Source organism: Apus apus, chromosome 3 (assembly GCF_020740795.1).
Source record: "Apus apus isolate bApuApu2 chromosome 3, bApuApu2.pri.cur, whole genome shotgun sequence".
Taxonomy (NCBI): domain Eukaryota; kingdom Metazoa; phylum Chordata; class Aves; order Apodiformes; family Apodidae; genus Apus; species Apus apus.
In genome coordinates, this window is record NC_067284.1 from 57,988,297 (window position 1) to 58,015,912 (window position 27,616).

Here is a 27,616-nt window from a genome sequence, read left to right on the forward strand (position 1 = left end):
CTTACGTGATTTGTGTGTGTGCATGTATGATACATGAAATACAGTTCTGTGGGCAGCAGGTGGGGTTTTACAGCTATTGCATCTCTTGCATTTTCCAGATTATACATGGTCAAGTATGGGTTAATTTTTTTTAAAGTAAATTACTTACCAACTCAGACTGAGATCTAATGTAAACTGGGAAAGTGCTAGTGATAAAGATTCTTTACAACTTACCGCTTGAACACTTCTTCAGCTGGGTGTAGGTGGCTGTATACTTGGAAGTTTCCATTGATGAAATAACGGGAGACATCTAGTTTTAGTGCCCCTTATTTTTTTAACCCAACGATGTCAGCACAGCTGATAGAGGTGGAAAAAGAAGGCATAAAATGTAGCAGACAGGCTTTAAATATTCCATGGAAGTAGATCTGGAGAGAAATTAGTCAAGACTTCAATTACCCCTTAGTTTCTAGAGCACCCTGACTACTCCTGGGCTCCCCTAGTTCCCCCTAGAGAAGGGTTTTGCCTAATAATCACCTTCCATGCCTATTGTTACAAAAGAAGGAAAGAGAAAATACAATTTTGAATGTCAGAACAGTTATGTTGCATAAGAATCATTAACTGGGATTTTTATTTATTGTGAAATGTTCAAGATGCTATAAAACAATCCCTAGTCACTAGAATTATTACAGCAAAGTGTTGCCTCTATTTGCACTCTGGTTTAATTTCTGTTGTAAGATGTCTTGTCTCGTACTACAGGAAATGGCTTCTCTAACGCCGACAGGAGCAGCAGTGCTTGTGAGGCTTTGTTGGGGGCTCTGGCTGAGCTGCCATTCTTGCAGTTGGAGGTATAAGCAGAGAAATAGCTCATCCTGTAAAGCTCTGCTCGGCTCTTACAGCAACCAAGCTTGCTCATCAGCAGAAAGAAATCCCTTCGAAAGGCTTTGGTGAAAATTGCGTACAGAAATGGGTTTGCACAGGAGTTGACGGGGTAAAATAAAACCAGCAAAATTTTGGAGTTTGTCACAGTGATGAGAGGTACTTTAAAGGCAGCAGATATGGCAAAAAAGGAGATGGGGGCCATACAGGTAAAATCCGTGAAGATCAGTATTGCCATTCTCTTGGCAACCTTGGTATCTTTGTTGGCAGCTACCAGCTCTGGATTCTGAACAGCTACGTAAATCTTAATGTAGCAAGCACAAATGACAATGAAGGCAACGACATTGAGCACTAAAATCAGCAGTATGTAGGCTTGGGAAAGTCCCGTTTCGATATCCATGGGTAAACAAATGCTGACCTTCATGTAACTGCTGACCCCTAGCAGAGGCAGCACTGCTATTAAAATGGAGAATATCCAGCCTCCGAGCATGATGGGCACGGCATGTCTCAGCCGTAGCTTCCGATCCAGCTGCATGGCATAAGTGATGGTATGCCACCTTTCCAGGGTGATCACTGTGAGGGTGTACACGGAGAGCTCGCTCGCAAACACGGTGAAGAACCCGGCGGTGCTGCAGCCGCTGCCGGTTTGCCAGTCAATGGCGTGGTTGTAGTACTGACCACTTGTCTGGGCATCGACGGAGGCAATGAGCAGCAGATAAAGTCCCATGCAGAAGTCAGCAAAGGAGAGGTTGCACATGAGGAAGCGAGGAACGGTGAGCTTGTAATGGCTCGTTATGAGAACGAGGAGCACAGTGAAATTGCCAGCAATGGCAAGGATATTTATAAACCAGATCAGGACTCTGAGAAAGCTGTATCCCAGGATGTCTTCACAGGGATTGAATGCGTCTGGTTCTGGAGTGCACGTGAGTATCTTGGGCTGACAGAAGTCATACTCAAAGTCAAAGCTGCTCATTTCACTGTCATAGACAATGGCTGAGTAGCTGTAAGAAGTTTCTTCATCTGTTGCAAGATGGTACATGTTCTTTTCTGCTGACCACAGCGATGTGTTGTAAGAGTAATCTCTGTAACTATTAAAAAAACAACCCCCCCACAAATAGAAGTGAACTACTTGCTGCTTGTGGTCTTTTGTAAAATACAACAGATAACAGTTGTTTAAAAACAGCCACTTCCTAGATGTGTTTCTACAGGGTGTTTACAGATAATGAAACCTTGTAAAGGATGCCTTTTGTTTGGGTAGCAGCCTTGGAGAGCAGCAGAGGTCACAGTCACATCCACAGGAATGCTTTCTTATAAAAATTATTTATTTCTAAGTACCTTATCTTGATTGCTTTGTCAGCAACCCATCTTTGTCATGCTGTTAGTAGACTGCATTTCAAAGTACAGTAGCCCTTGAATTGATGGACTGTAGATTTTTATTTATATAGACTTAATAGATTGTTATAGAAGCCAAACCAAAACAACCTAAGGATTTTAACTGTGCGCCCTTACCTCCCTTAGGAAACACACTAAAGTCCTGAAACTATGTATGACTTGGGAAGTGCTAAAGAATTGGAAGTTTGCTGTACTATATAGTGAGGGGTGCCAGTGTATGGTTAACTAGATAATGTCAATGGCTAGAAATATACTAAGTCTAGCCTTGGACTGGTTGCCTAATTATAAATGTTTTCAGATGTTTAAAGTAGCTCTCTTTAATCTCCCAGTTATCAAAAGCATGGGGATAAGCATAGCAAAGAATACTTTAAAAACAAGCAGCACTGTCCCTTCTGTTTTCCAGCCAGAACAGATACCTATTTCCCAACTGTCCAGTCATCCCAACTGTCAGTGTTTGGTGGGCAAACAATCTGTAGTGATGTGCTGGTTTGGTGGGTTTTTTTGGTAGTGGGGGAGGGGCCCCAGGGACGGTTTCGGTGAGAAACTGAGAAGCTCCCCCTCCTCCAAACCCAGCCAGGGAGCCCTTAGAGGGACAAAAGATGCACCTCTGTGATTAACATATGAAAGAACTGATATAATGCCTGAGCAGGGCAAACAGTAAGGAAGAGCTGAGCTGGACAGGAAGAGTGGTGCCAGTGGGTGGTGAGGAAGAAGGGGAAAAAGGTGCCCAAGCAGAAATTTCCGTGCAGCCCATGGTGAGATGGCAGCTGTCCCCCCTGCATCCATGAGCAATGTGGTGGAACATTCCCTGAAGACACCAGGATGGATGAACTTGGCCAGTGGACTCAGCTTTGGAAGACCCTGGCACCAGGGGAGGTGACTGTTCTCAAAGCAGCCCATGACTCTGCGGAAGGCCCAGGCTGGAGCAGCTCTGGACCTCGTGGGAAGGACTCATGAAGGAGAGGTTCGTGGAGGACTCTCTCCCATGGGAGGGACCCCCTGGGGAAGCAGGGAAGGACTGTAAGGAATCCTTCTTCCTGAGGAGGAAGGAGCAGCAGGAACCACCAGCCTGTGACCTGACTCTAAACCCCATCCCCTGTCCCACTGTGCCGCAGGGGGGAAGGAGGGAGAGAAACTGGGAACAAAGGGATTTGGGCCCAGGAAGAAGAGAGGGATGAGGTAACATATGCAAGCCCTGCTCTGTGTGTTGTCTGTGTCCTGTGTGTGTTTGATTAGTGTGAAATTATTATTTTTTTCCCAAGTTCAGTCTTTTTTGCCCTCGACCTTAATCAGTGAAGAACCCTCCTTGTCCTTTGTCTCGACCCAGGAGCTTCTAGTTGGCCTTTGTCCTCCCCATCCCAGAGTGTGTGTGTGTGTGAAGTTGAGTGAGCAGCCATGTGGCTGTTTCTTTGTTGTTGTCTTAGGCCCAAACCACACAAGTGAAAAACTTGGAAATATCTCTGTTAAGGACAACTCTTCAGAAATGTGGTAGCTTTGGGCCAACTTAAATACATGCTTAAACTTCCATGTCTACTGAAGTATGTACATTAAACTATTTTACTGGAGCAGGGTCCTTCTGGCAAATGAACCCGAGCTGCTTTTCAGCTATTCCTGTTGGTGGGCAAAGAACTTTACAATCTTATTATCCTAACTTTTCTTTCCTGTCCTGGTTTTGGCTGGAATGAAGTTAATTTTCTTCCTAGTAGCTGGTATAGTGCTGTGTTTTGGATGTAGGATGATAATGATGTTGATAGCACACTGCTGTTTTAGTTATTATGAAGCAGTGTTAGTATATAGTAAGTCGAGGTCTTACCAGCTTCTCATAGTGCCCTGCCAGCAGAGGCTGGGAGTGTACCAGAAACTGGGAGGGGACACAGCAAGGACAGCCGACTCAAAACAGGCCAAAGGGGTATACCATACCATCTGATGTATGGCCAGTATATAAAATGGACAGAGTTGGCCAGGGAACAGCGTGGATTTGGGATGGGCTGGGTGTTGGTCAGCAGGTGGTGAGCATCTGTATTATGCATCATATGTTTTATATATTGTTATTACTGTATTCCCTTTCTGTCTTATTAAACTGCCTTTATCTCAACCCACTAGTTTTCCTTTTTTTTAATTCTCTTCTCCATGGTACTGGGAGGGGGGAGTGAGGGAGTGGCTGTGTGGTGCTTAATTGCCCCCTGGGGTTAAACCACAACACCTCCTTACATGAAAAACTACCCAATGTCTTGCTGTTACTTGCCTGGCTAAAACTGGAAGAGCAGGGGATGTGTTTGACTCTTTATTAATAAAAAATGACTGTGATTTTCTGTGAGGCCATGTAAACATGCTGCCATGTTCAAGCTGATTTTTTTCTAATAAGAGCCTGGGACTTTCAGCTGATTTCTGCTGTGGTTCCAACCTTTTTGACTTGCAGCCTTTCCACCGATGAATCATGACCTTACTTCCATTTGCTTAATTGCAAATCCCTGAACTTCTCCATTAAATACTTGTTTAGAGCCTCTGTTATCCAGCATGGCCAACACCAGTTTTGATGTTAGCCTTTTGCAGTGTCCCACTGGACGCTGTTGAACAGAACTGTGATGATACGGAAAGACACATTTAGCAGAAGTAAACTAATTGCATGGGGTCATTACATTTCTCACTCAGGGACTCTTTATTTTTACTGTGGAAAGCTACTGACATCAGACTTTGAATTATCCTTTCTATAGGCAGAAAGTATTAACTAGCTGCTCTTTGAATCACAAACAACTGAATTATCTCAGGGCATGACAAGTCTTCATATAGCTCATTAACTTTCTTAAATATTTAATCCCTGTTTTGAAAGCCTTTCAGAAATTCAGAAGAGAAGCTGGAGTAATGAGTAAAGCTCACAAAATTACATTTTTTTCTTTTGAACATCAAAATCATGAATCTTGGTTTTATGATAGTAAAATTACCACTGTGCAACTTGTAAGGGTGACTGAACTGGCAGCAAAAGACATGCCGTTCTAGGAAAAGCACAAGAACAGCAGGAGAGGGAGGTCCATATTTGCTACTTCCAGCATCTGTATGCAGAGAGGTACTTACAGTACTTCATTAGTTGGTTTCCTCATGGTGCTTTCACACTCTTTGGAGAAGTTGTAAAAAATGGAAAGCAAGGAATTTTGTCTGAAAGAAGGATGTAAAAAAAAAGCTGAGTTTCACTCTGGATTTTGGTCAAATTCTCACCTTGTTGTCAAGTGATCTTCACAGACATGTAAAGTAAGGTAGAGTTAGCTGCATGACAGTGTGAATATTCATGGAAGTAGGGAGGAGAAGGCTTCAAATACTGGGACAGTAGGGAGTACCTTATGGTGAGTATGAGGATGGTCTTTCAGCTTGGTTGTGGTTTATAATGAATTTTTTTATAGTGAAATAACTTGGAGCTAGAATTAAAAGGTATGTTTTGCCTTATTAAATGCTGTGTCCAAGTGGGCCAGATTCTCCACCAGTATGAATTATAGTGATTATGCTGGCTTTTAGAGAAGTGCATGTTAACAAATGCTGAGAAGCTGGCCTTATACTCTCTTAAAAACTGTTTGGGATCTGGAGGTAGACTTCACATGCTGAAGTGAATCACGGAATTGTCAGAGTTGGAAGGGAACTCCAGAGATCATCTAGTCCAACTCCCCTGCTAAAGCAGGACTGCATCCAGGCATCTCCTGAATATCTCCAGAGAAGGAGACTCCACAGCCTCTCTGGGCAGCCTGTTCCAGTGCTTTATCATGAAGTTTTTCCTCATATTTAAATGGAACTTCCCATGCTCCAGCTTGTGCCTGTTGCCCCTCATACTGTCACTGGGAACTACTGAAAAGAGTCTGGCTCCATCCTTCTTGCACCCACCCTTCAGATACTAAAAGGCATTAATAAGGTCTCCCCTCAGATTTCTTTTCTCCAGGCTGAAGCACCACAGCTCTCTCAGCCTTTCCTCATAAAGGAGATGCTCTAATCCTCTAATCATCTTTGTTGCCCTCCGCTGGACTCTGTAAGTTCCCTGTCTCTCGTGAACTGGGGAGCCCAGAACTGGACGCAGTATTCCAGATGGGGCCTCAGCAGGGCAGAGTAGAGGGGGACAATGACCTCTCTCGACCTACCAGCCACACTCTTCCTTATGCACCCCAGGATTCCATTGGCCTTCTTGGCAGCAAGGGCGAATTGCTGGCTCATGGGTAATTTCCTATCTACTAGGACTCCCAGATCCTTCTCCTCAGAACTGCTTTCCCGCAGGTCCATCCCTAACCAATATTGGTGCACGGGGTTCTTCCTCCCCAGGCGCAGGACTCTACACTTGCCCTCGTTGAACCTCATTAAGTTCTCATCCGCCCAGCTCTCCAGCCTGTCCAGGTCATGCTGGATGGCAGCACAGCCCTCTGGAGTGTCAGCCACCCCTCCCAGTTTGGTATCATCAGTGAACTTGCTGAGGATACACTCTGTCCCCTTGTCCAGGTCATTGATTAACATGTTGAATAAGACCAGACCAAGTATTGACCCCTGGGGGACACCGCTGGCTACAGGCCTCCAACTCAACCCTGCTCCATTGATTACAACCCTCTGAGTTCTGTCACACAGCCAGCTCTCAATCCACCTCACTGTCCACTCATCCAGCCCACACTCCCTCAGTTTCCTAATGAGGATGCTATGGGAGACAGTGTCAAAAGCCTTGCTGAAGTCAAGGTAGATGAAATCTGCTGCTCTCCCCTCATCCAGCCAACCAGTTATGACATCATAGAAGGCTAGCAGATTGATCAAGCATGATTTACCCTTGGTAAATCCATGTTGACCACTCCCAATAATTTCCTGTTCTTCAATGTGTTTAGAGATGACATTCAGAACAAGTTGCTCCATCACCTTCCCAGGGAAAGAGGTGAGATTAACTGGCCTGTAGTTCCCTGGGTCCTCCCTCTTGCCCTTTTTGAAGACAGGAGTGATACTGGCCTTTCTTCAGTCCTCAGGCACCTCTCCTGTTCTCCATGACCTTTCAGAGATGATGGAGAGTGGCCCAACAATAATATGAGTAAAATACACTCACAGACTTCATCTGGGACTTAGTCAGAGTTTGGTAGCAATAGAAACCCTTAACTGGAGGCTCTTTGCTCTACTCTTGCAGAAGCAGGAACCACTTAATAAAATGAGATAGGCAGAGAAAGCAAACCATGACCCCTAATTTTACCCTAAAGAACTCGGATTAGACTCCTGCCTTTGCAACACAGTCCTCATGTGATGGCATCCAAGCCGCACAGATCAGGCCTCCCACAGATGACTGCTCAGTATGTCTTTTCTGTAGCCTTCATTTGAGACAGACAAGAAGTGTGGCATCCTCATAGCTTCAGCTAAACTCATTTGGAGTTGCTTTGGCTGCCTAAAGCCAAATGAGAGTTGATTTCTTTGAAAGAAAATCACTGAAAAATTAGCTCCTGTTGTCTGAGACTGCCACAAATTACTGGATGCAAACCAGTCTCTGCACCACAGTTTCCAATTCTAGGGAGAATAAGACTTGACTGTTATTATCTGATAACACTGGAACTAAACTGCGTAACCTCTTTCTGTAGGCTTGTGTCAGGTTCTTATTTTGCTGGGTAACTGAAAGCCTGCCTTTTCTACTAGGTCATCACATCACCTGGACAACGTGCTGTTAAGGGAGATCTATCTTCCACGTGCCAGTTGGCTTTTTTTTTAATTGATATACCAAGGAAAAGATAAGCTTTAAGCACAGAGTAACATTCCTGCTGGCAGGTCCTGGGCACAGGATGAGATCCGTTTCTGTTCTGAAATAAATGGAAGTAATTTTCCTGGTTTTAGCCTTGTTACATATCACAGCTTCCTTGTAACTGGAATAAGATACCTTGTGAGCTGAATAAAGCAGAATTGCCATTTTGGAGCTTCTGAAGTACTACAATACAATAATGTGCTACTCAGACTTACTTTTCTGTCCTTAGATTTCGAAAGGCACAGCAGTGGCTGGGATATGTCAGAACAGCTTCCAGAAGACTGCTGAATTTATCCAGTGATGGCAGTCTCTTTAATGAGTAAGATGACGTTGCATTTAAGACTTGAATGGCCTCAAGCCCGTAACTAGGCAGGGACTCCAGTGCTGTTGAAGAAATATCCCTGCAAAATAAAAAGAGCATGATTTTTTCATACATATAAAAATACCACCAAAGCATGACAGTGACTCAGTTTTTCACAAAGGTCTAAATGGGCATAGCCACTTCAGCACCTGATACCCAGTTCAGAAACACTGTCTGTGAAACTAGAGAGCAGTGGGTGGGAGAGAGCATCCCCAGAGCCCAGAAGATCCAGTGAAGCATTGAGCTCATTTTATCCCGGGGAAACCAAAATCCACCACTGCAGGGACTGTGCCCTGACCCTTCTGTTTGAAAGCCACAACGCAGAGAGTGAGGAATGGTTCCTTAGACCAGAGAAAGGCAGAAGTGGGTGAATGTGACTGTCCAGCCAGGTAGTAGATAGGACACCCTCCTGGCACTCTGCTTGCCTCTGAAGGGCTGTTCTAATAAAATAGTTATTAACTAAAACAAAAGAATTGTTCTTGCCAAAACAAACTAAAGCAGTTTGGCTTAGAGTAACTTCAGATGAGCTGCTTGTGTGAGGAAAGGCCGTCGACATGACTAGGGACTTTTAGAGTCAGACGATTAAACATGGGGAAAAAAGGCTACAGTTACCCAAGTGATTATTAGTAATGTACTGTAAAGCACCAATAAAATAAAGAAAATGGCATGTGCAGCACAGAGTGCTATTTACAGAACTATCCACTGTGTTGTATTGCATGGAGTTACAGCGAACTGCAGCCCTGCAGTAAGGACTTGACTAACAATGCATGAGGAGGCTAATAATGTTTATTCAGCACAGTTTTATTCTGTAATCAACTAGTTCACTTTTATAATCAAATAGAATACAATGTATTGTAAAAACCTACTCTTCCTACCAGAAGACAAGTTACTTGGCAATGTCAGAATACAAGGCACAGGGATAGGATAAGGAGGTTCTGACACAAGTAAAGCAAAGGCCAAAATATCTAAGGGGCAGAAGTACATGCCAATGCTAGAACTGGCTGTTAGGGATTTGTCATGGTACAAACTGAGCCTTCCACCCCCTCATTTCATGGCATCTTGACATGTTTCCACTTTCGAAGTAGAGGGTTAAGGGGTGAAGTCTCCTGCCAGACTTAGAGGCTGCGTTTGCCAAGATCAGGCTGCCCGTGCAGTGCAGTTCCTGTGGGACACCCGTACCATCAAGGTATAATAGAGTTGGGGGCACTTACAGGACGTCCGGCCCTGTGGCCCCTCTCAGGGCATCGTTGTGGATCCGCCTGAGATTCTTATTGTCCTTCAGGATTCTGTGGAATCAAACAATTAACTCCTTATGTCTCTATTTTAAAAGAACCTTTCTGGTTTCTTCTTCCCATCTGTTTCTTCTTGATCCTCTCCCCCACCACAGAATTTCTGTTGAAATATATGTCCTGGGAATGCTTGTATTTCTTATGCAACCTGTCCCTCTGCTGAGGCCATCAGACCATTATAAACCACACTTTACTTTGATAATTTCCAATTTATTTTGATTTAAGCCAGTCTGGTTCCCTTGCTGCAGTAGCAGTGTACAAAAATGAAGCAGAAGTTTTGCCCAAACTGAGAAGCTAGTCCCAGAGCATGTGAGAGTGATAAAACTAAAATCTAGGTACCTGAATTTGAGCTACGGTTTCAAGCTTTCCACTATTGCTGCTAAGCTTAGAAGTGTATTGAGTTTTATTTCAAATGATGAGTTTTTCTCTTAAGAACTGCAGCACTCTAAGGTGTTTCAGGAAAAGTAGTAAGTGCTGCAGGATTAACAACTGAATCACAACAACATTGAAAGATGCAGTTTTCTAATGGGTATCAAAACATTCAAGACACGGCCAGTTGAAGGAAGAGGCTTTGACTGTATTAGAACTACTATTTACTGTTCAAAAATACACAGAAGAGGGGAAATATACTCACAATTGATTCAGCTTTGTCCCATTGAAGGCATGGCTGTGGATATCTTCAAATCCATTTTTGTATAATTTGCTGAGGATTAAAAAAAATATAAGGGAAAAAGATTTGGAAAAGACAAGATAGTATTATCTACTGCAGATTTAAAATCTTAATGTTGCATTCATTTCAATGATTAGAGGGTCTGACTTATAAAGGACATAGGTAACTACTGCATGACTTATGTTAACTCTCAAAGTAGATAAAACTGCAGCTTAAATTTGCTAAGCACCTCCCTGTTGAACTGTTGAAGAGAATTTCTGCTTATGTATAGATCCTTCCTCCTCTGAGGGGCTCACCTGTGCCTACCTAAGGCTGAGGTCCAGAAACAAGTCCAGGTAACCTCCTGGCATGCAGACAACAGCCTGGAGGTAGAAGGTCTGGATTTTGTCGTGTAAATAGAAGACTGCAAGGGCTAGAGAAATTTCAGATGGAAAGCAGCTCTAAAGCCAAGAGAGTGCTGCTGCATGGCAGAGCTCTGTGGAAAGACAAACCTTCCAGCAGACCAAGATACAGCTTTGCAGAGAGGAAGGGGTGAGTCGTGTATCATCCAGCAGCCAGTGAGCTACCAGCTCCTCCAATGCACTGCTGCCAGGCTTGAATTGTACTGTGGAAAATTCTGTCCCCTGAGCTGCACGGGGGTGCTTGGTGCCACCCTGAGTTCTCGATTCCCCACCCTGGGGCTAGACATCTCAAGGCTGACCTTTGCTGTACCTGACATCCAGCTCTTGTCCTTCATTAGGAGATCTAATCTATGGGTTTGACTTCACTGAGAAAAATCTGTGTGTGATACTAAGTTAATGTTTCAAATATAATTTCAATCTAATAATTTGTATATAGTATTTTTTCTTTAACATTAAGCCTAATAGAAAATTTGGTTCAGTTTATAAATGAAAATAAATTTCTGTTGTTTGCCACTTGTTTTTAGGAGAGCAGAAACTGCAGCTATGGATACTGCCCCCAAGAAAAGCTGGAAATGAGTCACTTTCTTAAAAGCCATACTGATATGTAGGATCAATTTCCCCATCCACAGGACTGTTGGAAAGACTGAATTAGCTACTTGTAGTGCAAAGCATTCCTGCAGGCTGACTTTTCACCTTCACAGATGACTTGTGTTTCACCAGGCTCCAACAACTAGAATTACTTCAGCTAATTACAGTTAATGGCATGAGGTGGAGTTAACGTGTAGCTCTACAATTAGGAAGCTGCTGATAAGGTAATTCTTTTCTTCTTGTGGCAAGCTCCCTATCAGAAAAGGATGGGAGAAAAATGATCGTTGGCTGTTTCCTGGCTGAGTTGGAATAATTCCCATTTAATACACATTGGGGTTACAGTAAAAAATATAAGCACCTTTCTCCACCTCTGCTATGTTCATTTTCTTGCACCATTCACAGAATCATAATTTTGCTGAAGTTATTTTGCAAACTTGCTCGTAGGGAAGAGGCTCAGAAGATGAAATTATGCCCTAACCTAAGCAATTGCTCCAGTTTAACATTGTGTAGGAGCAGTATTCAGTCAAATTTATGTTCAGTTCCTCTAACGGTTTCAGAACGTATTGGTCAATACATAAAATTTGTGTCAAAATTACTGTCATGCCAGCAGATCACCCTGATGAAGGACCCAATGCAGTCAGCTGCAGCACCTGCCCATTGATGAAGGACCCAATGCAGTCAGCTGCAGCACCTGCCCATATGCACAGCTCATTTGTGGGTGCAAATATGCATGGAGTTTTGGGGAGGGGGGAGGTTGGTACCCACTTGTCTCATGACAAGGCTTCTCATTTGGATGCATACTGCTTTTTAAGTATCAATCTGGTTCCGAAAGGCTGGCTTTACTGGCATCCAAACTGGTGTTGGTGGCTACAACAAAAAGTAGCTGGCTGGCTGATGCTGGTCCTTCCTTGGGAGACCTCCATTTCAGCCACCTCTCACAGAGAGGCTCACTCCTTAATTTTTTTCCTATTTCAGCACTTCCTTGTGGAATTTTTTGTGAGCCAAGGGTGCTGCAAAATCCATATATGGTTTTTGCTATGCTGGCAGCTGACCCCTTCCCTTGGCTTTCTGCTGCCTTTTGGGTTCCTCAGGTGGGGCATCTCGCTTAGCATCAAACCAACATTAGTCTCAGAGGTGGCTGTAGCAATGAATCCATGGTTTGTTAAAGGGAAAGTCTTGGTGTGGAGGCTTATGGGAAACCATGTAAGCTGAGTCAAGAGAAATCAAGGTAAGAAAAAGCATTGGCACTTTGTACCAATTTCTTCTCTCCCTTCCTCCAGAGGGATTCTGTGTAGCTGGAGGTGAGAAGTGTCAGATCAGTAGAACCAGCCTGGTTGGTCTCTGAAGGCACTGGTTCAAGAAACCTCAACCCTGAGTAAAAGAGTTGGCCTCTAGCCCAGCTTTTGGAGTTTATGACCTGTTGATTTTTAAAACAATGTTGCATGGAAAATGAGTATTTGTATTCCTCCTCCTGTTTTCTTTCCTAATTGAAGTTAGCCTTTGGATAAAACTCTGCTCTTCAGCTTGAATAATCCCCCTCTAATTGTGTTTCAAATTTAACTCACAATATAGATATATATTGTATGGAGCTTAATTTCAAGATTTTTATAAAGTCAACCTGCATTTCTCACGCAGAAGTGTTATCCTCACAGAAGGAACTGGAGCTGGGATCATCTTACTCACAGTGTCAGCGATTCATTGTTCATCCCCTGGAAAGCATTCTGTGGTATAGTTGTCATATGCAAGTTATCACAGAGCTCCCTTTCGGAGGGAAAGAAAAGAAAAAAGGCTATTTTTGTTAGTGATACAGGAACAAGTTGAAAGGGACTCACAGCTGGGTTAGGCTGGGTCTCTACTCACAGAATAAAATGAGCTTCTAATGAGAAGATCTGAGTCAGATCTGGAAACAGTCTTATTCCAGTGTTACAAATGCTCCTAGAGAAAAGCACAATTCCTATTTACAGGAGAAAAGACTACCACAGTGGATGCAACAAGGAGCCAACTTGGTAGGTATAGAGTTAACAATGTATTAGAAGGTGAGTGACAAATAGAACATTTTTAAATTAGGCCCCACTTGTTTGTAAAACTTATATAAATTAATTTTTGTAGCATTCTCAAGCGGTTTCCCAGAGAAGCAGCAAATGTTCTCTCTAGATTAAGCATAAGGAAGACATTTTTAGTTACTTTGGCATAGTACTTTTTATATCTCAAAGCTTTATTCTAGAAATAAGCACTTAGCCGAACTAATTTGCAGACTTTACTACTATTTTGTCCATTACCGCCCTGAGTTACCGTGTGTGCTTTCACTATGCTGTAATGCATGAAAAACTTTTTTTTCTTTATACTTCTTTCTGTTACTTGTCCACTTCTTAAGAGGAAAACAAAAAAGGCAAACAGAAAGGAAATGGAACTCTTTCTTACAAGTATTTTAGCCTTGGAAGGTTTCTGAATGCTCCGTCCTCAATGTGCAACAGATTTTTCGTGTTCAGGATTAATCTGTAATGAGGGAACAGTATCTCAGTATGATAATCGTTATACGTTTGGAGGGTCCTGAATTTTGCTAGCAATTGGCTTTGTCAGAAAACAGCCAAGTGCAGAATATGACAGAAGGCTCTCCTGCTGTGAGCAAACTTTCTAAAAATATGCCATGATTGCATTTTGAAGCATTATCAGTAATAAAAATGGCCTGTAATTGTTATGTAGCTGACAAATGACAGCAGCTCTGGAATTCTTACAGTTCACTGAGCTGAGATGATCTGGTTTGGATATCCTGGTCCCTGGTGGGAGTCAGCATTTTGCTGTCTGCCAGTTCTTTACGGTATGTGTTTATGAGCTCGTGGCATGCCTAGCACACTGAGCTTCTGCTCCACTGCAGGGGCTCAGAGGCACGAGTGTGCCACCATGGCAATGGCTGTGCCTCCAAGAGGTCATCTTGGAGGTGGGGCTGAGCAAGGACCTGAGCTCTGTGCCTGGTCCTTGTGTCACAGTCAGATCCCTTGGCATCATCCCTTGTTTCCATCAGATTACTGATGCTCTGCCTAGCCAGGAAAGGCAGTTCCACAGATAGTCTAGCTCAAAAGGTTTTGGCATATGAAATTGCACCAAAAGTTGAAATCCAAGAACTACACTGAACCCACCTACCCATATCATCCATTGAAAGTGCCTTGTCAGTTCAGCTTGGGACACCATGCAATGTGAAACATGTAGAAGATTCAAGATTCAAAAAGGTTTTCTTCCTAGCCTCCTGTACCTCTTGCTTAGCTTTTTGGTTTGGGCAAATGACAAGCTATCCATAATCAAATGGAAACATTTGTTCCACAGACAGCTGAACATAAGCCAGCAGTGTGGCCTCCTGTCCAGGAAGGCCAACAGCATCTTGGTTTGTATCAGAAATAGTGAGCAGGAGGACTAGGATGAGGACTAGGATTAGGACTAGGACAGGACCGTTCCCCTGTACTTGGCCCTGGTGAGGCTGCACCTTGACCACTGTGTTCAGATCTAGGCCTCTCACTACAAGAACACTGAGGTAGTGGAGTGTGTCCACAGTAGGGTGATTAAGTTGATGAAGGGTCTGGAGAACAAGTCTTACAAGAAGCATCTGAGGGAACTGGTGTTGTTTAGTCTGGAGAAGAGGAGGCTGAGGGGAGACCTTATTGCTCTCTACAACTACCTGACATGAGGCTGTAACGAGGTGGGTGTTGGTCTCTTCGCCCAGGTAGCAAGTGATAGAACAAGAGGAAATAGGCTCAGGTTGTGCCAGGGGAGGTTTAGATTGGATTAGGAAAAATGTATTTACTGAAAGGGCTGTCAACTGGAACAGGCTGCCCTGAGCAGTGGTGGAGTCTCCATCCCTGCAGGTATTTAAAAGCCACATAGATGTGGTGCTCAGGGACACGGTTTAGTGGAGGACTTGGCAGTGCTGTGTTAACGGCTGGACTTGATCTTAAAAGCCTTTTCCAGCTAAAACAATTCTAAATCCTTTATTCCATCCCAATTGGAAGAATTGGGCCCAATCAGAGGTAGGTAACTCTGTACCTCTGCTTGTGTGAGCAAGTAACTGGCTTCATATATAATAAAGAAAAGAAAAATACTTATTTATCCTCACTCACTTGCACCACTTGCTGCTCATGCTGTTGGAATAAAAAAAGCAGTAATGAGATATTGAATCAGATTTATAGTTTCCAGTTTCACAAAATATTTCAGAGCATTCTCCTTGTCATTGCTTTAACTCACTATCTCAGATGCCTGTGCTATGCAGGTCAAGTTTAAAATCAGTACATGTTCTATTTGAGTAATATTTAAGCACTCAAAAGAAGAGCTATGCATACTAAGCAGCTGTATTTAAACACTGAAGGGCTTTGAAAAAACCGCATCTTCAAAAAGGAAGGTTTTTCTCATCTGTTGTCATCTTGAATGATTTCTCGGCTTAGAAAGCCTGACAGTGCCAGCAGAAGCAGACACAGAGCTTGCTGCTGTCACTGAGCACACTGCAAGCAGTCTTTGCATGATTTACATCTCCAAGGCTGGACCTTACAGGGCACTTGCTATTTTATATGGTATTTCAGAGAGAAATGTTTCTCATCATAAATCTAAACTAAAGCCAGCTGAAGTAAAAGAGGAAGATTTGGTCCCATAATACTTCTCTGCTGACTGTTTACTCCTTGATGATCCAAAATCACAATGTGGATGCCTTTTTTTAACTGATGCTTACATTTCAGACAGAGTGGGAAGGCTGTCAAATGCACTTGCTTCTATTCTCTCCAGGGAGTCACTCTGAGAAATTTCACTGTAATGAAAAAGGCAGGCACAAGGCAATACATTAACAGGAAACATACCAGAAATCAGCTTTCCACTTAGTCTTTCCTTCTTTTCTACATAATTGTTCAACCCCCCCCCCAAACTAATTCTTGTTTGGCAGCAGTGCCTATGCCTCACCTTCGACATCTCAAGAGCGAGTGCCAGTAGGATTTGAAAAAGACCAGCCTTTTGCTGTCATGAAGGGTATGACAACCCTTTGGAGTAAGTATCTCTGTAACAGCCAATCTCCATTTTCTCAGTAAATTGTAGGTCAGATAGTGACTTAGGGCCAGGACTAATGTCAACAGAGTGAGCCCAAGCCTGTGAGTCTCCTATCATCGGTCCTGATTAGTGAATTTATTTGAATCACAGAATCACAGAATGTATGGGGTTGGAAAGGCCCTTTAAAGGTCATCTAGTCTAGCCCCCCCCCGCAGTGTACAGGAGCATCTACAACTGGATTATGTTGCTTAGAGCCTCATTAAGCCTGACCCTGAATGGGATGGGGCCTCCACCACGTCTCTGTGTAACCTGTTCCAGTGATCCACCACCCTAATTGTAAAGCACTTCTTCCTAATATCCAATGTAAATCTACCCTGCCCTAGTTTAAGACCACTGTTCCTTGTCCTGTTGCTACACATCCTTGTAAACAGTCCTTCCACAGCTTTCCTGTAGGCCCCTTCATGTACCGGAAGGCTGCTATGAAGTCCTTCCAGAGCCTTCTCCTCTCCAGGCTGAACAATCCCAGCTTTCTCAGCCTGTCTTCATAGGCACCGGCAAGGATGTAGATGTGTTAAACCGTGCTTCACACACTGTTATTAAGTCAGGATGATGGTCATCTCATCCAAAGATGTAGAAAAACATGAATATGCATTCAGTGCACTTTATGAATCATTTTTTGATTTGATTGCCATTGTCATTATATGCATGCAAACTGAAAGGAAATGGCTCTTTTCCATCATTACACTGACTAACATGACTGTTTCCATAGGCACTGCGGAATTTCAATGTACTGCTGCTCCTATTCCATGCAGGTAGTTAATAATAACCAATGCTGAATATACAGAAAAAAAATCCACCTATTTGATGCTTGTTAAATGCCTGGTAGATTAAGATCTATGAGACTACACAAAATTGCCTCCTGAAAGTAAATCATATATATTGATGCATACATAGGGGAAAGGCCTTCAAAACAGTGTTTTCTCTGAGCAGAATTGACTGGAAGGGCACACAAACTAAATCTAAGATTATATGGTGTCAAGAAAAATATATTTTCTAAACAACGGGAATGCATCTGCAAAATCGGAGTCAGTATTGCCACAGTCCTGAGAGCTACCTTCTTTCAATTATAATTACAAGAAAACAATTCCTACTGGTGTTGATATAAAACCCCCTAGGCCAGAATGAATTATTCTTTTCATTTGTAGTGCCAAAGGGAGATGCACACCAGAAATCCTATATTAAACATGTATGTATTTCTTACAGAAATATTAGGGATTTTTTCCATAACCAGAATTCACTGAGATCGTTATTTTTGCTATTGCATAAATGAAAGATGGATGTAGAAAAAGTAGCCTGCTGGTCCTCAGAGACTCGTAGGCTGGAGGGATTAGTGCCTGCTCGAAGGACTAACTTAAGGACTCTTTAACGTCTGGGGTCTGAAACATGGTCCCTCCAAGGGGTCTGCCACTGGCTTACCATTTACATATGTTAGAATGACTTACAGCAGTAAGAATAATTTATCATCTGATTTGCAGATGGTGATGGGTTGTCAGATTTTTAGAGATTTATAATTTTAAATCATGCATTTTTCAAAGTAACACTAGATCTCAATAAAATTATGAAGTGTTTTATAGATTTACTTCAAACAAATCTATCGATCTCTATGCCGTTAATTTGGAGAGATAAATTAAAAGGACACAATGAAATAAATTAAATTCTCTTTATGGAAGGGAAAATGTCAATGAGCAAAACATTCTGTGTGAAGAATAGGATATGCATACAGTTTGGGAAAGTTTAGCTTCAAGTCATACAGGTAGGAGAAACTTTATAGATTTAATTAGTCTCCCATCTGAAAATGTTAAGTTCTCATAAATGATTCAGATGCAAGTAAATGCAAGAATACAGTGCCACTGGATTGAGCTAGAATACTTTCTTGCAGTGGAATACATGCACCAGAGTTTAGCTTATTTTTTATTTGCTAGAGACAGAGGAATATAGAAATTCATAATTTGGCCAAACCTGTTTAACGAATGAGCACTAAAAGCTAAGCTAGTCTATCTGAGTCTATTCTGACATTTGCATTACCCTCATCCTACAAGGCTTTGCCTTCAATATTGCACCACAAAAGGGTTTCCCACTTCCTCTTTTTGTTTCCTTGAAAATAAATTACACAACATCTAATATATATTTTAATATCTGATGCACTACATGCATATCATAGGTGAAGAGCAGTATAAAAACTGCACCTTGAAAAGCAAGTGGCATCACTTGTGCTGCAGCTTAGGTTCTGGGGGAGCTCATTCCCCAGTTCTGCACTGCACTGGTGTGTCATCAACTTTGTGCTCTAGAGACCCCTCAATGCAGATAAAATAAAACGTAGTAAGTAATGGAGACTCAAGCCTGCCATCTTTCAGCTGGAATAATAACAGAAATAAAGGCAAGAACAGCAGATGAGCTTTATGTCTGAGTCCTTGATATAAAATAGGTACAAAGCCAAGGGAGAAGCAACACATACCCAGTGTGCAAAATTACAGCAAATTGTAAACCAAAAGATCCCAGAAAGAGATCACAAAATCGTCACAACTGGAAAAGATCTCTAAGATCAGAGTTCAGTCCCACTGATCCCCTGCTACGTTTGCCTCTTGGTGCAAAACACCAAAGAAATATCTTAATTGGATACTACATAAATGTAGAATCATGGAATGCCATAGCTGTCATGGGAGTGATAATGTTTTATGATAGAAACCTATCTCCTCTGCCAATCAAAAGCACCTTTCATCAGTTATTAAGCTGTATCTAGTTCTCTCCAATATGCTTAATATTTCATTATGTGATCTGTGAAACAAGTGTTGAAAATCATACCTTTTCAAATAATCTTTTATATATGGCTTATAAGAAAATAAATGCTGTATTTATCCTTCCCCAGTGGGTGTTTTTTCACCAATAGTAGGTTTTAGCAACACATTTTCACATTATTGTAAAAATACCTGATTTGAGATGGAGGTTTACAATAGATATACTAGCAAGAAATTAAAGAAAAGGCTATGGAAAATGTTAACTTACATGATGAAGGCATCTCTAAGTCCTTCAAATGCGTGTGATGGGATGACTTTTACAGGCAGGTGAGTAAATGATCTGAAAAAAGAAGAGAGGCAGGAAAGGACTGTAAGTGGGGCTCCTTGTCTACCAACTGCACCATTACAGTGGGCAGAAAAAACAACAAAGCATAAAGCCACTTTATTTTGCCTGCAGTTCCCTGTACCTCTGAGGCCAGATCTGTTTACCATTGATCACAGCGAAAAGGATTTAAAAGGATATTGGGTCAGCTCCCCAACAGCATAAATTTGAGACTAAACATGGTGAAATCAATAATAATCATAACCTATTAAGAAAATGAATAGCCCTATGGAAATGGTCTGCTACATTCACAGTCAAGGGAAGCTATTGGCTATTTAAAGTTAGTTCCTCAGAAAAACTGGCTTTTGTATAAAGCTTTTTCTCTGTGAAACAGTAGCTTTGTATTCTCTGGACCCTCTTCTTCTCTCAGCAGTAGCCCTCTAATGTTGCAGCATGGCACCCTGAATTCTCTGTAGAAGAGATCTAAATCAGGCTTGATGTGGTAGATTTTTAGATTTTGTGTGTCTTTTTTTTTTTTTTAAATAAATTGCATCAACGTGGTTACTTGATTAAAAACAAGTGCATATTTTCCTTTTTAAATTTTTAATTACTCTGACTGAGAAGTTAATTATGTGGGAGGCAGATCTGCATCTCACGATTTCACTGCACATCTGAATCACAGTACTTTCACCAGCCAATTTATCTAGCCATGACCACACTCTCCCTGATAATAGCATAGGAAAATATTTAACATATTTCAAGATGTTATCTCTGTGCAAACAGATAATTGCTCCATTTTCCTTTATAATGAAAAATACCTAGTCAGATATATTTGTTTCCCATCCTTAAAATCCCTCTTCAAGGTTTTTGAGTGAAATCCTTCTGTGCTATTCATATCACCTGCTTTTTTCCCCCTTTGTTCTCATAATACTTTATATGGAGATTAAAAATGTTTATGATTTTTTTATATGTATAGATATATCTTTTCTATATATAGACTTATGCCCACACAATATAATGGCAGCCTGTCACAGATACGTGTATCTTGAGGTTACACGTCTAGATGTACTAAAAAGCCTGGCAGCCAATTCCTAGCTCGGTTACAAATAGTCTGTATGACTTGGGGCAAATAATTTAGTTTCCTTGCACCTTGATTCCTTGTCAGTAAACTGGGAATAACAATGCTTCCCTACCTAATAGACATGTTGTAAGGATATTTATGTCATTGGGTCATGCCTGTCTCTGCTGGATGCTGGCGTGTTGTGTTGTGTGTGAGGTTTGTTTAAATAAAAAATGAAACTTAGTCATGCATCTTGAAAAATGTATTTGCCCCTGAGGGGTCACAGACAGGTAGAGATAATCCTGCAGAGTAGGGCCTGATACTCTGATCCAAAGGGAAAACAACTTCAGGAAGAAGTAAAAAGTAGAAGCCAAGAAATGACTGCTCTATAGCCCTGGCAGCAGGAACCCCTTCATAACCGCACCATGAGCTGGCGCTGCTTGCAAAATAAGACATACTTTCGTGAAACTGTTTGCTAAAAAATGTTGCCATTTCCAAAGGAAACAGAAAGGTGACTGGAAGTGCAAAAAATAAAACCAGGTCTTGGCTCTTAATTACATCAAAATCGTCAGCCCAGGAGCCTCCAGTGATGTGCCAGTGTGCAGTGTGGTTGTAAATTCCCACCATGTGAGATTCTCAAGCCTTTGGCAATGGTGCTCCGAGCTCAGCCACCTCAGCTATGCAATTAAATTTAAGTGGGATGACTCAGCACTTTTAATATGTACTGTAGTTAAATTGTATCACGGCACTTAAGCCATTCTATATTTCAACTTCATTGGTTTTTGGTTTTTAATTCTCATGAGTTCACCTTGATAGCTGGAACTGTGAACTCATCTGCATTGACATTACCTTGTCCCATTAAGCATCTTGCAAAACACCAAGAACAAAGGAGAAAGGCAATTCATAATCAGCCTTCTCTCTTCATCCCCAAAATACTGGTGTAGCAGGCACACACTCTTTCACATCAATAAAGATACCTTAAATTCACCATAAAGGTGAAATTTCCCAGCCCTGTTGTCCACTTTACTGCTGTGGTTTGTATCCCAAAACCTGCCTGTGCTGAAGGGAAGCACCTTCATTTAGATGTCTCTTTCTCTACCCACAGCATTTTGAAGAAGATTCTTTAACTTTCTGAGCACAATCCAGCCTGTGTATTTGTATAAGCATTTAGGTTAATAGAGTTTTGAACTGCTTGTTGCAGGCTTAATTCTTTCCAATGTGCAGAGTAAAGTGAGGCCTTATCTCATGTGTTCAAGTCTCTACTATTGAACATGACTGATGTCTTTGATAGCACACAATGAAACTCAAGCAGGGACTGGCAGGAATTAAATATTGATTTCTTTCTGATAGCACTCAGATTGTGACACTCAGATGTACCCATTTATTAATTTCCCAGAGCTGCAGAAGCTTTTGGCAAAAAAAGAAGAAGAAACTGGGTTTTACAAAGCTACAAAGCTTTTACACATCTAACTTGCTCATGCTACTAGACCGACATCTGTAGTGCATGAAAGGAGGGACAAATCCATCTTTAATACAAGTTACCAACACTGGTTTGAAAGTGTTAGTTACAAGGTGAACTTTTGCACTTCTAAGAAAAACTATTGTTTCTTTCATAGTTAATATTTCACAACTTGTGTGCTTGTACTCAGTCCTGCCATTTGGCAGCTGACAATGCTGCAGCACCAGCCAGCTGTGGGACTTTTCATCCTTGGAGAAAGGATGGACAGAAAGGAGTGGGGAGCCGGGGAGCCAGCCAGCCTTCTTGGCATTCACCAGCCCTTAGTGGCTGTATAAATCAAGCTGGGTTTTCAAGGTACATCATTCCAGGCAGTAAGGTTTGAAATGGCCAAGCTAAATACATGTAAGACTATTCTAGATTAACTGTCCTGTCCTTGCCTGGTAGCTAAAATACTGTCCTCTCTTCAGCTAGCATTTGTTTCCTGTATTCTTGGTTTTGAAATAACAAATTTAGAGTGGATTTTTCACAGCAATGGTTATTTTCCTGCCACTGGCCAGTCACCAAGGCCAGCAGGTACAATGAGAACAAATCCTCTTCTGGTGCCCCTATTGTGAATGTATAGATAGAGCAGAGTATAGAAGAGCTCTTCAGAAAATGTTCATGGGGCAGTCTGTCCCAAGGATAAAGTGGCATAAACCCACCATTGTCCTTTTCGGTTTTGTTGCTTCTGGGATATAGCAGAGGCAACTTGAATCAACTAGATAATTTTTATCTGCTAAAAGATAAGCTCTGCTTCTGTGCTACCACATAAGACTCAAGCTCCAAGAATCTTTTGAGATGTCTAGATGCCCAAAGACCTCAGGACCACTTGCTGTCCTTTTGATGAGGAATCAAAGCCCAAGTCCCCTCACACCACTGCAGAAAATCAGATAATAAATTCTAAAAAAATAACACAGGCCCTATAGCAATAGATATGAATATGTCACTGAGGCTGGGTTGGCTGTTATATTTTAGTGTCGCTGCTTTATAGGATTACTCATATTTCTAATGCCCAAAATGTGAATGCATGAGGGAGACTGTTGCTGGGAATGGCAAACATTTTATTCTGTGGTGTCCTTGGACTTTTAACTGAGAAAGATTAGGAATATTGATTGAAACTAAAACAGAACCTCCACCATTTTCCTAGGATTTTTATCACCTTCTGGGGGCAATGTAAAGTTTTGGCATTGATTTTTACAGCCCTGCATATCGTGTGTTATCTGCCTGAAATCTGAATTATGATGCTGGATATATCAGACAAAAAGCTGGACTAATTTCTGCTAGGTGATGATGGGTGATACATTATCTCCTATGAAAGACACTTTGGCCCTGAAATGGAATTCCTCTGTCAATCTGAAAGAGCCATATCGGCTCTCAGTGAAGACATGGTAGCACTGCCTACTTGTTCAGGCTGTTGCCACAAAGTTTTGGATTTGGTGCCTCATTATGTGTCACCCACTCTACTGCAGAAGTCCTGTGTGCAGGAGCACACACTCAGGCCCAACAGAGTGAATCTCACTATGAAATGAGGTTTCTGAAGGGGTAGAAAGATACTAGGTGTCCCGTGCCCATTACTGTACAGCTGAAGTTGGGTGCCTATCCATTTAGACTTTGCTAAAAAAACCCAAAGTACATAAGAGACTTCAAATAATGTTTTGTTTTAAAATATAATGATGTATTAAAGATTATTTTTCTTTTAAGACTAAGAAGAATCATAGATGCTATTGCCAAAATGGCATACAAAGGTGTCTGGATAATGGAGTTCTATAGTGTTTGTGTAATGTCCAAATCAAAAACAGGAGCCTGAGAAAAATATGGCCAAATCAGGACTGTATAAAACACAGTTATACAACTTGTCAGAAGTCTAATAATATTTAAAACTGCTCCAGCAATAATATGGCATGGCAAGAATAGCTCGGATAAAGAAAAATGGCTGAATTTCCCCTACAGGATATATCCTTGGTATATAACAAATTATCAAAAGCACATTTGGAAGCACAACTTATTACAGCATCAGGGCTTGAACTACCCAGGTATAGCTGGTGTTTATTTTCTTGACTGACCATACTAGCAAGAAGGACTTTTCTGAGGTCTGCTTTCTGTGTCATAGTGGCAACAATGGAAGGACCCCAGGGCACCCCAGGAATTGCGTTGGAACAACCCAGAGCAGCAATTTTTTCCCAAAGTATTAGTGCACTTGCAAACACTACACTGCCATTCCCCTGATGCACACAGGTACAGAAGTGATGATGAAGGGACAACAGTAACTTTCTCTGGCTTTGTCCCTCATACACAGAGCTGTGCAGGAGGAGTAGAGAGCTAAAAAGACTGGGAAAGTATGGAAAGAGAGGGATTCAGTACAAAGCTGGAAAATCCATATGAGTAAGAGAGAAAGAGTGGGGGGAAGATAACAGCTAAGCAGAAAAGAAGACACTATTATGAAAATCAATGAAAAGGTGAAAGTAAGAGGCTGAATAAGAATTAAAAAGAACAAGAAAATATGTACACCAGTACTTCAGCAACCACATTAATTGTTACAGCTCTGTAGTTGTACGATGAGTTTAAGGTTTCTATTAAAAGAACAAAAAATACAAAGAAATGGAAATTTAAGTTTGTTCCAGCTTCAATATAAATCAGTCTGGACGTGGCCTGGAAGGAGAAGGAATTACAGAATCATTCTGTTTGGAAAAGACCTTTCAGATCACAGAGTCCAACCATTCACCTAACTCTACTGGTTCTAGTGCTAAACCATGTCCCTCAGCACCACATCTACACATCTACTAATTATCTCCAGGGGTGGTCATTCAACCACCTCTCTGGGCAGCCTATTCCAGTGTTTAACAACCCTTTCAGTGAAGAAGTTTTTTCTAATATCTAATCTAAACCTCCTCTGGCACAACTTGAGACATGCCCAGGAGCTGGGTACACTTGCAAGTGAAGACTGGAAGACAAGAATGTTTTTTTTTACATGTAAGTGTAAATATTTTCTCTGTTGGAGTATTGAGCAGAATCATTGTTGAACTAATTTCTGACTGTAAAGATGGTTTCTACAGCCAACCTAATTGATAGACTTTGTGTACATTCATAAAGATAAAATGTTATATAAAAGGTCAAAGGGAAAAATTATTCCCTTTTTTTGCCAATCGGCTAGCCCTGTTGATTTGAGTGAAGGATAACTGGCAGCAGCCATAAGCCCATTTTCTGTCTTAACCTGATCACTGAGATGGATGTAGTTTTTTCTCAGGGTGATAGATGGAAAAAACAAAAGAGTAAACCAAAAACAAGAAAGAAAAAAATCACAGAAGTTTAGAACTTTTGATAACCTCTCTGGGCTGTGATGTGTATCTTCCCAATAAACAGGCTAGATCCCTGTGAAAACTAACCTCCCCATTTCTTTTTGCTGCTGCAGGGATCCTCGCTGTCACCATCCACTGCCTGCTCTGTGTGTGGTAGGAACACTGAGGAAAAAACATGCTTATTGCAGTAGCTGGGGAGAGTCTCTCCAGCATCCACAGGCTCCACTTTCCCTCACACTAAGGTAACACAGGGAAATGGGGAGGACACAAATTAATTGCAGAGATTTTTCTAAAAATTGGCTTCAGAGAAATGATTCACATGGCTTTAGATCAACACAAATTAGTATTTCTTGCTCCTATGAATTCTTGAGCTAAGAAGAAAGGGAAGAGGAGACATGGGATAGTATAATCCCTGGGGAATTTCAAGAGCATCTTAAATTTACAAACAAATCAGAAGAAAATGGAAAACAACAAGCTATGTTACCAAAAGGGGCATAATAAGAAAACCACAGCTCAATTCAAGCAGAGATAACCAGTGGATCTTAGAAATGGCAACTATGCTATCTGTTGGTTGTCTAATCCCATATTTTGACGCCAAGATTGTTTAGATCAGTGATGTAACTGAACCTGTAAACAACACAACAACACTTGAACACATATGTATATCAAATATTTGGTCTCGTTTACTAGATCATGTGCTTGGAGTGTGGTGTGGGAGTGGGGAAAGGGGAATGCCTGTTATTCCTTGCTGTTATAATTTAGCCCAAATTCCCGGAGGAGCATGAGGCAGAAAGATATGACGGACCACCCCACAGAGATCCAAACAGCTGTCAAAACTCCCTGCAGCTTTTTTACAACCAGAGGGGGAAAAATACTAGCCACTAACTTGACAATGAGTTGGACCTCAAAAAGAAACGATGACCACTGCTGGGAGGATTTTGATGCTTTAATATTTGGGACATTAAATTGCACAAGCTTTGGGAGAAGAGGTTCTGAGAGTCAGATTTGTGAAAGAAACGACAAACGAACCCCAGAACTGACAGAAGATTTAAAATATCAACCTTTTACTTATGTTTCTTTAAAGTTAACTGTCCCCCCACAAAGTGCTGGTTTTGGAACAGGAAAGGCAGGTTTTGCCTCCTGCACAGTGAGAGAAGACAGAAGGCTCACCGACTGTACCGCACCTCGCTGTCCCTGGGGCGGGTGGCATGCGGCACGTGCTATTCAGAGTGTGACATTTTTCTGCCCATGGAGAGAACGTCCCGAAAGAATGTGCCTCCTTCTCCTCGGGAGAAAACTCTGCCTCCCGCCTCCCGCCAGGAGTCCCGATTCTCAGGCAGGCTTCAAAAACCCCGAGTAAAACTCCAGCCCCGAGCACACCACCAAATCTCACCTCCGCGGGAGGAGCGATGCTCAAAAACCCGCCGCCGAGCCGGGAGGGCGCGGAGCGGCGGGCACGGCAGCGCCGCTCCCGGGGCGCGGGCTTCCCGACCCGCCTGGCAGGCGCTCAGCGCCCTCCGCGGGGGAGCCCCGCCCGGCCCGCCTAACCTGTAACAGCACCCCCCGAGTAACGCGCCCCGCGGTACTTACGCGCGGGCGGGCGCAGGCAGCGCCCCCGGCGGCTGCGGAGGGCAGCGCAGAGCGCCCTGGCTGCAGGCGCAGCGCGGCGGGCAGCGGCTGCCGGGCCCGGCGGGGAGCGGCGGCGGCGGCAGCAGCAGCAGGAGGGGCAGCAGCGCGGGCACCATGGCCGCCCTGCCGCGCCTCCCGCCTCTCGCCTCTGCCCGCCCGCAGCCCCCGGGACGCTGCCGGCGGCCCCGGCTCCTCCCGCCCCCGCCCCGAGGCGGGCTCGTTGCCCTCCGCCCGCCGCCGCGGGGGATCCGCGCCCCAGCCCACTGGGCTGTCAGGGATAAAGTTTGGCTGCAGAGCCTACAGGTGGCGAGTGGAAACTTGCCTTTGATTTTTCACGGGCTCTGCAACCAGCTCAGTCCCGACGGTCCCCTCCCAGGAGGGCTGGGGCAGAAGTGATGCTCTGCGCGCCCAGGGGTGTTACTTGGCCAGTGGCGTCGGTGCAAAGCACGAACCCAGCTTTGCATCAGCCTGCGCTCCGTCCGGGCTCACGAGTGACTGAGATGGTGGAGCTGTGGGCCCTGGAAACTTCGGGTGTCGGGCTAGTAACTGCTTTGAGAGTTTGTGTCTGGGGGAAAATACGTCGCGGTTCCCTTCACGGAGTAAATGCTTATGGAGCAGGTACAGCAGCCTCGGTAGTGGACGGGAATGGGCGGGATACAAATGGATCTGTCAAATGCTCTTTATGGCTCCCCCCACAGCTACTGGATCAC

At 42.8% G+C, this 27,616-nt stretch overlaps 1 protein-coding gene across 1 annotated transcript; it reads right to left on the minus strand.

Annotated features, from left to right (window-relative positions):
* Nucleotides 1-588: 588 nt before the first annotated feature.
* On the minus strand, nucleotides 589-27,046 carry LHCGR (luteinizing hormone/choriogonadotropin receptor). Its single transcript, XM_051614163.1, has 11 exons — nucleotides 26,868-27,046; nucleotides 19,370-19,441; nucleotides 15,999-16,073; nucleotides 13,709-13,783; nucleotides 13,148-13,222; nucleotides 12,971-13,048; nucleotides 10,263-10,331; nucleotides 9,551-9,625; nucleotides 8,194-8,379; nucleotides 5,320-5,400; nucleotides 589-1,943 (listed from the first exon to the last, which is right to left on the minus strand). Exons 1-11 carry the CDS (start codon nucleotides 27,020-27,022, stop codon nucleotides 698-700), a joined length of 2,187 nt encoding a protein of 728 aa, XP_051470123.1. The 5' UTR covers nucleotides 27,023-27,046; the 3' UTR covers nucleotides 589-697.
* Between the last annotated feature and the right edge of the window lie 570 nt (nucleotides 27,047-27,616).